The sequence below is a fragment of the Haliotis rubra genome, unplaced genomic scaffold, assembly GCF_003918875.1.
Source record: "Haliotis rubra isolate DU_JTF1 unplaced genomic scaffold, ASM391887v1 Scf5, whole genome shotgun sequence".
In the NCBI taxonomy this organism is placed as follows: Eukaryota; Metazoa; Mollusca; class Gastropoda; order Lepetellida; family Haliotidae; genus Haliotis; species Haliotis rubra.
In genome coordinates this window covers 894,551-907,808 of record NW_025767190.1, presented here as the reverse complement: position 1 = coordinate 907,808, position 13,258 = coordinate 894,551, and the positions used below count along the sequence as shown (strand labels likewise).

The 13,258-nt window shown below is 40.4% G+C and overlaps 1 protein-coding gene across 1 annotated transcript in view; it reads left to right on the top strand.

The window, feature by feature from the left end:
• LOC124291666 (glutamine--fructose-6-phosphate aminotransferase [isomerizing] 2-like) overlaps window positions 1-13,258 on the top strand; it is a 77,352-nt gene that overhangs the window by 51,371 nt on the left and 12,723 nt on the right. The window contains 6 exon segments of the mRNA XM_046728715.1: window positions 122-400; window positions 1,639-1,753; window positions 3,765-3,892; window positions 5,170-5,298; window positions 5,851-5,889; window positions 11,480-11,641. Coding sequence (XP_046584671.1) covers window positions 122-400; window positions 1,639-1,753; window positions 3,765-3,892; window positions 5,170-5,298; window positions 5,851-5,889; window positions 11,480-11,641 — 852 coding nt within the window.

Genomic DNA, 13,258 nt, shown 5'->3' with positions numbered 1-13,258 from the left:
TTGGTTTGTGAAATGGACCCTGGGACAGTGGGCATCCATATCAGCGAGGGTCCACTTAGGTCCGAGGGTCGAGTGTTAATGACACAACTGGCATGTAATATGTGTTTCTATGTGGTATCAGACGCGGCAGCTGCTAGAAGAGCTTACTGAGTTGCCAGTGATGGTGGAACTAGCCAGCGACTTCTTGGACAGAAGCACACCGGTCTTCAGGGATGACGTCTGCTTCTTCATCAGCCAGTCCGGGGAGACAGCGGACACCCTTCTAGCTTTACGGTACTGCAAGCAGCGAGGGGCTCTGATTGTCGGCATCACCAACGTTGTGGGCAGCAGCATCTGCCGCGAGTCACACTGCGGAGTTCACATCAACGCAGGGCCTGAGATTGGTGTGGCCAGCACAAAGGTAAGGATGGGGATTGGACTATGGTGTTGATAAGACTGGGTTGGTGAGGTTCCCTGTGGGGAAAGTGTTCAGTTTCCCAACACCCAGGTTTGATTCCCACCTGGTAAAGCCCATTTGTAATGTGAGTTGGTTGTAAGTGGCCACCAAATGGATTGGATGTCAGGATAATTGACTTGGCTGATCTGACCCTAATGGTATGAATGATTGCTCATAATATCAGTTGGGGCGATGGGGTAGTCACACCGAAGACCCGGGTTCGATTCCCCACATGGGTACAATTGGTGAAGCCCATTTCTGGTGTCCCCACACCGTGATATTGCTGGAATATTGGTAAAAGTTGTGTAAAACTCTCTCATAATATCAGTTGGGGCGATGGGGCAGTCACACCGAAGACCCAGCTTCGATTCCCCACATGGGTACAATTGGTAAAGCCCATTTCTGGTGTCCCCCCACCGTGATATTGCTGGAATATTGCTAAAAGTGGTGTAAAACTCACTCATAATATCAGTTGGGGCGATGGGGCAGTCACACCGAAGACCCGGGTTTGATTCCCCACATGGGTACAATTGGTAAAGCCCATTTCTGGTGTCCCCCCACCGTGATATTGCTGGAATATTGGTAAAAGTGGTGTAAAACTCACTCATAATATCAGTTGGGGCGATGGGGCAGTCACACCGAAGACCCGGGTTCGATTCCCCACATGGGTACAATTGGTAAAGCCCATTTCTGGTGTCCCCCCACCGTGATATTGCTGGAATATTGCTAAAAGTGGTGTAAAACTCACTCGTAATATCAGTTGGGGCGATGGGGTAGTCATGCCAAAGACCCGGGTTCGATTCCCCACATGGGTACAATTGGTGAAGCCCATTTCTTGTATCCCCCGCTGTGATACTGCTAGAATATTGCTAAAAGTGGTGTAAAACTCACTCATAATATCAGTTGGGGCGATGGGGTAGTCACGCCAAAGACCCGGGTTCGATTCCCCACATGGGTACAACTGGTGAAGCCCATTTCTGGTGTCCCCCCACTGTGATATCGCTCGAATATTGCCAAAAGCGGCTTAAAACTCACTCATAATATCAGTGACTAAATCCACACTAACTTATTTCCAGGCCACTTCCACACAGCTGGAATATAGCTGCATTTGGTGTTAGTAAACTAAGACACACATACACTTATCAAAACGTGTGTTTAGTATGATATGTAAAATATATAGATGACCTCTTCCTCGTGACCAGGCGTACACAAGTCAGTTCATCTCACTGGTGATGTTTGGGCTGATGATGTGTGAGGATCGCATCTCCATGCAGCAGAGAAGGAAGGAGATCATCCAAGGACTCAAGAAGCTTCCAGGTAAGGGGCCCTCATGGGGTGGATACGGTGAACCTTGTTCAGCAAAGCGTAAGGGGTACAAAGCAAGATAAGAGTAAACAGATACTGTTTATCTTTCCCAAGGAATACGTAAGAGGCGAGTAACGAGATCGGGTGGTCAGGCTCGCTGACTTGGTTGACACATGTCATCGGTTCCCAATTGCACAGATCGATGCTCTTGCTGTTGATCACTGGATTGTCGGATCCAGATTCGATTATTTACAGACCGCCGCCATATATTGCTGGAATAATGCTGAGTGCGGGCGTAAAACTAAACTCACTCACTCACTCACTCCCACAGAATATGTCAATGATTTTAAATATCCTGCTACTCAAATTTGGAAGGGCATTTAGAAGTTGAATGCATAAGAAAATTACGATCTATGGATGTCAACTTCTTTATTGTGAATAACATTATGTTTCGAAGGAGCAAGTATACACTCCGAAATGTCGTGTTGTTCACAATAAAGAAGTTGACATCAATAAATCTTGCGTTTCTTCTCCTGGAACTCATTATACAAACTATAATTCCTTTAAAACTCTATAAAAGCTCTTTGTGAATCAGCCACTAAGGTAATGTATGTCCTACATCATAAAATTACATATGTTTAACATAGTAATTATACCTCTTTGATGTGATTGTTAAGCCAGTCCCATTTTATACTGTGAAGTCTGGGGTTTTGAAAACTGTAAAGTAATTGAATCTGTTCAAATTCCTTCCTGGTAAGAGGAGTATGCTATTATACATGCAATAAGGAGAACTTGGAAGACTACCCCTAATTAACTCTATCAAATGTTGCATGGAATGCTTTTGGGCTTAACTCCTTTCTGGAAAAGTACAAAGGCTGTCAAGACTTCTATATCAAATGATATGTAATGAGGTCTGTATATATTTTTAATGAAATTGATTTTTTTAATGAAACTGGTATTCTCTTTCACTGGTCCAACAACTAAACAAGCTGTCTCTACCAATGTACCTATATGTATGAAGATTACATGATACAGCAACCCAAACCTACTTCTACTTATCACATATTAAAAACTGAACTTGTCCTTGTTAATTATTTAACATGTATCCATTTCTGTTTGGCTGTTAAATTCCTCTTTGTTAGAACCTCTTAGAATTAGAGAGGGGTCTCAAAATTTAAAAAATGAAAGAATTAGGAAACTCTATGACGTGCGATATTAGATGCTTGATTGGCATTTTAGAAGATGCTATTTGATGAACATAGAGATTTTTCTGGGTTACATCTATTTTTATTTTTGAGTACAATGTTTCAGGGCTTGTTCTGGCCCAATCATCAGGTAAAACTAAAGCGTTTAGTGTTGGATGATATATGCTCGAACAAGAGACTCTATTGCAGAACGTTTGTATTATCCAACTGCAACATGTGCTCTGAGAAACCTAAAAGTCATTTTTGTGGGAGCGTTAAACCTCAGTTATTTCAGTAGTATCTTAGGAAGTAATTATTTCAGGATGAGAATTAAAATAGAAACTATTGATTACCCAGTAATGATTGATTTAAGAGCTGTGCGTGTTGATGTAGTTACTCGATTGTGGTTGTTTGCCCTGTATGGGATCACTAACTCTCTCCTCTTTTCTTCATGTTTGAGGTTACATTTGTCATCTAATAATGTTTTTTTCCCGGTAACATGATCTTTGTGTACATCTGGGTTACAATTGGTTTTCATCTGTCCATGCTTGACGTTTATGGCAACAAATGTGATCTAAAGGTCAGACATGCTCCCTTGGTTGAAGTATGTCATCGTACCTCAACTGCACGGATTAATGCTCATGATTTCAATCACTGGAACATCTTGAGTAGACTTGATTATTTACAGACTGTTATTACAGACTGGAATGTTGCCATGTGTGATGTTAAACAACAATTAGTTTAAACAGGACGTAGAGATTGTGTTGTCAGTGAGGTGTTGTCATCCGTGTGTCTTTCTCCCTACGATCTGTCTTCATGGTTGTTGTTGTGTTCATCAGACCAGATCAAGGAAGTTCTGAAGATGGACGAGCAGATCCACAACCTGGCACAGGAGCTGTATCAGCAGAAGTCCCTCCTGGTCATGGGCCGAGGCTACAACTATGCAACGTGTCTGGAGGGTGCCCTGGTGTGTAGTAATAGTAGTTGTATGTTTGTATACTTGCTTCCTCCCAAGGAACTCATGCTGAGAAGGGCAGTGGGGTGCCTAGTGGTTAAAGCGTCCGCTTGTCACGCCACATGAACAGTAGTTATAAGCACAGCCAAGTGATATGAAACTAAAAATATGATACGAAACTAAAAATACAATACGATACGAAACTAAAAATACGATACGAAACTAAAAATATGAAACTAAAAATAATCACTCCTGCTTTGTCTGTTACTTCTGTCACTTGAGGTTCATACATTTCATTATAAGGTTTATAGCTATACAGGTTCATATAACAATACTTTGTGTTGATCTGTAGCGTGAGATTATGGCTGGATGTATTGCATTTATATTTTTGTTTCAAATTTTATTAACAGTTTTCAACTTAAGTATCACTACTTGTGCTAAATAACGTAGGTTTTGCAAACTGTTTGTATACTTGCTTCCTCCCAAGGAACTCATGCTGAGAAGGGCGGTGGGGTGCCTAGTGGTTAAAGTGTTCGCTTGTCACGCAGAAGACCCCGGGTTCGGTTACCCACGTGGGTACAATGTGTGAAGCCCATTTCTGTGATATTGCTGGAATATTGCAAGTGGAGTTAAACTATACTCAGTCACTCACTCACTCATGCTGAGACTTGGGTTTCCCGTAATCAATGCTGGATATTGGAGGCAACTTAGTGGCTTTTGTGGTCAAGCATAGTGACTCTGTTAGTTGTGAGTCATTGTACCGTGATTGGTTGGTTCGCTGCTAATAACATAATCAGTCACTGGTTTGTCTTGTCAGATCATGATATGACTCCAGTCATACAACTGAAATATTGCTGACATAAACAACCAAAATAAATATGCTTGCTTCAGTATCAATTTCTTATTTCAGAATTATAAATGTAATCTTTAGGCAAGGGAGGTAACTCTGGTGTGAAATTTAGCACACATTCATCATAACATGAAGTCTGCCTTTAATCCTTATTCCTAGTCCGTCATACAGACTCTGAAACAAATATATCCAAGAAAGCCCATGCAATTATTATTATTATTATTAACTGTTTTTTCTGTTTTCTGTATCATATGTTCATACATTAGATGTTAGTCTACCATACTCCTTATGTCCAAAATTTTGTCTGCTTGACCTTTTGGATAGCCTATAGAGGAAAGATTCAGCAGCTAGCTAGAATGAGATTACAGTTGGAGGATTGGGGGTCACTACAGTACAGGAAACTTAGCTGTATGCTAGATTGGTCGTGTTATCTTTTCAGAAAATCAAGGAGTTGACATACATGCACTCTGAGGGTATTCTGGCTGGTGAATTAAAGCATGGCCCCTTGGCGCTGGTAGACCGCGCTATGCCAGTCATCATGGTCGTCACCCGGGACAAGGTCTTCTCAGTAAGTAACTATGTGTAACATCACTACAAACAATAAAGACCCATGGAGGTCGGGTTAGGGGTAGTGAAGTTAGAATTTGCCTCAAGCAAAATATGCTCTCCTCATGGAGATTCTGGGCTAGAATTAGCAACATATGCTCGTCATTTAGGTGACAAAATTATGTCGGATGTTAAAGTTGCATGCTTGATTATTTACAGGCCACTGTCAGGAAGCTGACGTAGCCGAGTGTGGCGTAGGACAACTACCACAAGAAAGAAGTTTCATGTCCTAATTCTCTCCCAGATGGCCTATTAATGCTTTGTGCAGTTGGGAGTTCATTTAAGAATGTGAAACTTCTTATATATTGTCACACCAATGATCATTTTCTTTTATGTCCAGATATTTATAGGGATTTCTTTACTTTGAAAACAGGCAATGTATTATAAAGAACTATAAAGAGTGAACATTTTGTAGATTGAATTTCTTTCATTTTTGGCATGGCAACAGTTTTGTAACCTCCCAGTCATGTTTATCAGACATGTTTTGACTTGTATTTCCCATGTTTTCCTTCAGAAATGTATGAACGCACTTCAGCAAGTGAAAGCAAGACACGTGAGTGTTCCACATTCCTCCTACATCCATACCCTGCCTTAACCATGTCTAGTGTTTCAGATGCAGGTACATCATGTTTCCTGAGATTACATGTAACTGGATCAGTAAATATCTGTAGTGTTGCAGTATGAACAATGTAACTGTATTGTACCCTATCAGATCATACAATGTGTCCGTGCTGATAACTTTCATCCATGTATCAAGTCTGTCACACTGGTTTTCCATCTTTCGGTGTCATTGTATCATAAAGTGAAAGTTCTGCTTCTTGTTGTATGCACTCATGAAGATCTGGGATAGAACTGATCTTCTATACTTGTTGTAAGAGGCAGCTAATAAGAAGCGATCGGGTGGTCAGGCTCACTGACTTGGTTGACACGTCATCTACCTAGACCATATCTTCAAACAGTCGGCGCCATGGATTTGTTGGTTACTTCAGTTATCTGTTCAACAGTTTCCTGTGAAATGTTTTCATGGGAAATTTTATCAAGTCACTTTGACTTTATCAGATGTTACATTTGATGTTGAGGTATTGTGTTTCGTTCTTGTCGGAGGGCATGTTCTAATACATCAAAATTATTTACTGGAGGATCTCTCTGGCATATTCTATGACCCATAATGACCCAAACATGCTCCAATGGGATTGAGATCTGGACTTCTGGCAGGCCAAGGTAGAGCTATTGCTGCCTCTAAGAAATCACCAATGGCACGCGCATAATGTGGCCTAGCATTGTTGTCCATGAACACTGTCTATGTGTTCAGAGCATAGTCTTCGAAATGTGGTACAACAACCCTGTCTTAGGATGTCAGTAATGCTCTGTTGTCAACTCAGATTTTGTCTTGATTTCACAATGTCACGTTTACAGTCATTTGAGAAGCACCCCTCCACCATCAATATACCCCAGCCAGCCAAACGTTACTTGCTGGAAGATATTCTGCTGCGCATACACGGTGTATCTGAACACATGGTTGGACATCAGTCATGAGGAAAAGAAATTGACTTGAATCTGATCCATGGACCTTTCTCCATGACCTCATATTCCAGTGATGTCGAGCTTGACACCAAGCTAGTTGAGCTGTTTTGAACTATTGGGGTAGAAACAGATGTCATGCCTGCAATGACATGCCTGCATTCTTCATTCCATTATCTTGCCTTCTTAAGCAGTGGGGTAGCCTAGTGGTTAAAGCGTTTGCTCGTCACGCATAAGATGCGGGTTCAATTCCCCACATGGGTACAATGTGTAAAGCCCATTTCTGGTGATATTGCTGGAATGTTGCTAAAAGCGGCGTAAAACCAAACTCACTCACTCTTTGGGCAGTTTCCAGTTTAGGAAGCCCCATATTTGCTTATCAACGTTGAAATCAATATTGGTTTTCCAAGTTATGGAGGTGTTTACTGAAACTTGACATTTGCTTAATGACATGTTCACATGCACATCATTCTTTTTGTTGATTGTAGCTTGTGCATATCTAAAGTCAATGTAAGGCGAGTCAGAGGGATCAAAGTAATACAAACATGATTGTGATAAGAATGTAAATGCTGTATGGGGCTCAGAAATCATAGGTGTTGCAAAACATTTTTCCATGTGTATATTTGTTGCTGATAGGGTACAATGCTTCAGTTGTTCATTGTTTTAGTGCTAATAAAACCTATATTTAACAAGAGGATTTTTAAATGAATAAAGAAATATATTTGTTAATATTCAATATATCTGTGTGCATCTTTTCAAGTAAATAATTATTTATTTGTGTAATTGATTATGATATGAAGATATTTAGCATATCCCTTTCCTTTCAGTTCATGTGTTGTTGAATATCTTGTCATGATTTTCATTTGTCATCTTTGTATTTTGTTCCAAGTGTGTTGGTAACCTGAGTTGCCTCCCTTGGTTTTACACGTCCCCCATGCTAACATTTGCACATTTCATCATCACCTCCTTGCTTATCATCCATCTGTCCTCTCTCTCCACATCTGTTGGATAACAGCGTTATTCTCTCGTCCTCAGTACTTGTCCTTATCATCACTGATATACTTGTCCTCAGTGATACTTCCCACCAGCGATAAACTTGTCCTCAGTTATACCTCCCACCACGATATACTTCCCACCAGCGATATACTTGTCCTCAGTGATACTTCCCATCACCGATATACTTGACCTCAGTGATACTTCCCATCACCGATATACTTGTCCTCAGTGATACTTCCCATCACCGATATACTTGTCCTCGGTGATACTTCCCATCACCTATATACATGCAGGGGTGGAAATAACATTAAAATTGCTAGTGTACTCCGGTTCAGTGGCACATGTAAAATCACTTGCCCTAATAATTTTTCCACTGTACCGGCCGTTTTCTTGTTGATTTTTTAAATAAATAACATTAGTAACATTGGAAAGTCAACTGGACACCGGTACAGTATGATATACAAATTTGCTTGCCCAACAGAAAAAAACACTGGACTCGGACGTCGGGCAATGGGTTATTTCCACCCCTGACTTGTCCTGAGTGAAACTTCCCATCACCGATATACTTGTCCTCAGTGATACTTCTCATCACCGATATACTTGTCCTCAGTGATACTTCCCATCACCAATATGCTTGTCCTCAGTGATACTTCCCACCACGATATACTTCCCACCAGCGATATACTTGTCCTAAGTGATACTTCCCACCAGCGATATTCTTGTCCTCAGTGATACTTCCCATCACCAATATACTTGTCCTCGTTGATACTTCCCACCAACGATATACTTGTCCTCAGTGATATGTCCACCCTACCTCCTCTTCTACTAAGTCATTTCCATTTCCCAGTAGAGATTCAGCATGTATTGTTTGTAGTTTGTAGACTTGACTTTTAGTTCCAGTAGTGTAGCCTTGAGATAATTACTTGACATCTAGTCATCTAGTTTTAATAATTTAGCCTGTACACTGGACATGACGTCTAGTTTTAATAGTGGAGTCTAGAGACACTCACTGGACATGACGTCTAGTTTTAATAGTGGAGTCTGGAGACACTCACTGGACATGACGTCTAGTTTTAATAGTGTAGTCTGGAGACACTCACTGGACATGACGTCTAGTTTTAATAGTGGAGTCTGGAGACACTCACTGGACATGACGTCTAGTTTTAATAGTGTAGTCTGGAGACACTCACTGGACATGACGTCTAGTTTTAATAGTGGAGTCTGGAGACACTCACTGGACATGACGTCTAGTTTTAATAGTGGAGTCTAGAGACACTCACTGGACATGACGTCTAGTTTTAATAGTGGAGTCTGGAGACACTCACTGGACATGACGTCTAGTTTTAATAGTGTAGTCTGGAGACACTCACTGGACATGACGTCTAGTTTTAATAGTGTAGTCTGGAGACACTCACTGGACATGACGTCTAGTTTTAATAGTGTAGTCTGGAGACATTCACTGGACATGACGTCTAGTTTTAATAGTGTAGTCTGGAGACACTCACTGGACATGACGTCTAGTTTTAATAGTGTAGTCTGGAGACATTCACTGGACATGACGTCTAGTTTTAATAGTGGAGTCTGGAGACACTCACTGGACATGACGTCTAGTTTTAATAGTGTAGTCTGGAGACATTCACTGGACATGACGTCTAGTTTTAATAGTGGAGTCTGGAGACACTCACTGGACATGACGTCTAGTTTAATAGTGTAGTCTAGCGACATTCACTGGACACGACGTCTAGTTCTAATAGTGTAGTCTGGAGACATTCACTGGACACAACGTCTAGTTTAATAGTGGAGTCTGGAGACACTCACTGGACATGACGTCTAATTTTAATAGTGTAGTCTAGCGACATTCACTGGACACGACGTCTAGTTTTAATAGTGTAGTCTGGAGACATTCACTGGGCATGACGTCTAGTTTTAATAGTGGAGTCTAGAGATATTCACTGGACATTTTCTTTATAATACATTGCTGAGAAGCCAAATATTCATACATTTGATAAATTTCTTGATGACATTCTCAGTTTTGAAATGTGCATGTCAAGGCAATTTGTTCTGAGGAATTTTTAATGATGGAAAAATAAGTGTGAATCCTGGTCACAGTCCAGGAGTTGCAATACCAAGGGCACAGACTTGAACATTACCTCTTGATAGTAACACTTGTAGATGTTGAACTCCTGTACTTTGGTTTTGTCGCTGTTGGTGGTTTGGCAAAACAAGTCTGTTGTCACACCTTTTGATTTATTTAGAGAAATAAAATACAAATTATTGTGAATCTTGAAAGAATGATCTGCTGGTGAAGCTTGTGCTTTTTATGTATTTCTAAGTCTAGTGTATTTCTGTTGTCACTACAGAGGTTATCAGTAGGAATTTGTAGGAAACCATCTCTGTCCTCTATCAGTTTCTTTGTATCCATCACATTAACAGTAGTAACTTGTTCCTGGTCCCTTTCATCTCTTCATCCTCCATTGCTCCTTCACATAATAACCATGGAAACGGCTAATTCCAAAAGGTATATATCTGCACTAGCCATGCACACTCAAGAGACAATCAGAAGGTTTCATAAACAACTGTGTACACACCATAACCTAACCGTCTGCAAATATGAATAAACATTAATAGGATTTATCTTACCTCCATGTTGGAACATTGTGTTTTAATTGGTTGTTGTGATCTTGATCAAATACAATACATCACACCTGGGAGAAACGACTTCTTTCCTAGGAGGATAGATCCCTTGTACTCCTGTAAAGCAAATAGCTGCATGTTACTTTGTGGAGTCAAGTACACAGCCGAGCTAACATCAGCTCAATCAAAAAGTGGCATGCTATCAATTTTCAGTATGTTTTAATCTTTTTGCAAGGGCAGATTGAAACATGGGGGTAAGATATATTTGTTGTAGCTGTGTCACTCTTGGTAAATAAGGTTACATGACTCCCTTGTGTTAGACTATCACCTCGGACTCGTTTTAGCCAAACAGTTCTGTTTCCACACCTTTTGTTAATTTGATCAGGTAAAGTTAATATAAATATAAATCTGTTGAAAGAATAAGTTCTGCTGGTGAAACAAGTGTTTTAGATGTATTTCAATGTCTTTTGTGTCGGATTGTTGTGCTTCTGGCTCATGGTACAGAGCCTAATGTGAGATGCATAAAACAACCTTGATTGATACTGCTACAACTTATAATAATATTTCAGTTCATATTTAGCAGTCGGATTTGGCAAAGGACATTTTTTGTTGCAAGATAGAAGTCATTTGATACTGGAGATGTCACCATTAATTGAAGATAATCCTTGGGAATTCCAAATTTGTTATAAAATTTGCAAATTTGTGATAAACCTCCTTCCGTGATGGTGCATATACGTTAAAATCACAGGGAAAACATACACTAAACCTGGGAAGCAAACAGATTTGTGTTAATAAAAATGTTGCATGGTAACTGGGTTTGTCAAGCCAGTAGGAACTGCGAAGTGTGTTCGTAGGAGGACACAGTCAACCAGAGGTCCTCGCCATCAGTACAGTTCTTTCTGTTTGCATGTTATTCCCTCCCTCTTTGAGTGCACAACTAACAATATCATTATTTTGTTTTTGTGTAACTCGCATGCCGTCTTGTGTTGTAGGGCGAGCCTATCTTGATTTGCAACACGGGTGACGTTGAGACGCAGTCACAGGCTTTGAAATATATTGATGTACCTCTCAACATTGATTGCCTACAAGGCATTCTGACCATTATACCATTGCAATTACTCTCATTGCACATTGCCGAATTGAAGAAATTTGACGTAAGCATGAATACATGGCCTCCCTGTCTGGAACGCTTGTACTCTGCAGCTTGAGCTATGCATGCTTTTTCTACTCTCTCTCACTCACTCATGCCATGAACATGACTGCATGTTGGGCTGCAATAACCTCACAAGAAATGCATGGGAGGCTTGTGGGTTGAAACATTCATGTTTCCATGTCAGATTAACTCCCTTGAAATAAAATCTAACATTTTTTAAAAAGTTACCAAATATGACGGTTGAGTTACCAATACTTGCAGCCTCCCAGGCACGTCTTAAGCCCTGTTCCCCCAACTTCCCCTTACACTGTGTCGAAGTCACAAGTTATTATCATGGAACTTGATTTTGAACTTTCCAATTATAGGGGCGGCCGATTCTCATTTGTAACAGGACGGACATGGAGACCCAAAAACATGCGTATAAATTTCTGGATGTCCCCCACAATGTAGATTGTCTTCAAGGGATCCTAACAGTGATCCCTATGCAGTTGCTTTCCTTTCATATAGCTGTCCTTCGGGGATATGATGTAAGCATTTCTGTGTTGGTCTTCACTGTTATTGTTAGAACGTTATGTTGTGGTAGACACGGTAACAACATTTACAGTAGTTTTGGTATATTTGTGGTGTGCTACTTTCATAGCTTCCTGTATCAACCACGAGTTACTGTTCCTCAAGGAACCCCACTCTGTGGTTTGTGTGTGGCCCTGTCTTTATAAACTTACTGTTCCAATATCATAAACAATCCTTTATATAATATAATCATCTCATATTTATGAATGTAACCATCATTTTATTTAGGATAAAATTTAGTACACAGCCAGGCCACGCCAAAGGTAGACATATCTAGAATCATAACGCGTGGCGGTACAGCAAGACAGCTAATCCTAGTGTTTTGATGTAAGTACTGAAATCAAGGTTGAAGTTTGGCAGGTTCTCTTCAGAAGCCAAAATGAAGACTATGCACAGACAAGTCCCCAACCTCAGCTATTGTGCATCTTCTCACAGTATCCCCTCCAAGCACTACTATTTCTTTAACACTGGTGTAGGTGGAACCTAGATGAACAGTGGCGAACTGGGCCACTTGTAGTTCAGTACTGAAGTTTAGTATATATAAAGATAGTAAAAAGTAGCAGCACATGAAACAACATTTATGCTCATAAATTTAGTCGGTACTTTACATTTACAAAGTAGATGTGATAATCAGCCAGCAAAGTTTATTGTTGTCCACAAATACCGGTATGTACCTAATTAGTAAACCATGGGTATGATCAGCTTCCTTATAACAAATGAAGCATTGTTTCGGTCAAGATTCCTGGCACGGCTCGATTTAGGGTACTTTATTTAACTTTCACTGGGAGCATGTTCACACGGAAACAGAACCATGTTGCACCATTGTCCCACAAATTTATTGATATGGTCTACTGCCAGAGTTAAATAAATTAAAAACATATTTTTGTAAACATAATATGAACATGCACACGTAATCGTGAAGAACCCACAGACAGTGACATCGCGATTGAGGCACTGCGATAAGTTAGTCAGGAATTGCTGATGTTGTATGGTAAGCTAACTTTAGAGGCAGCAAGTCTGTGCAAAGATTAATTCAAAGATCAAGGTT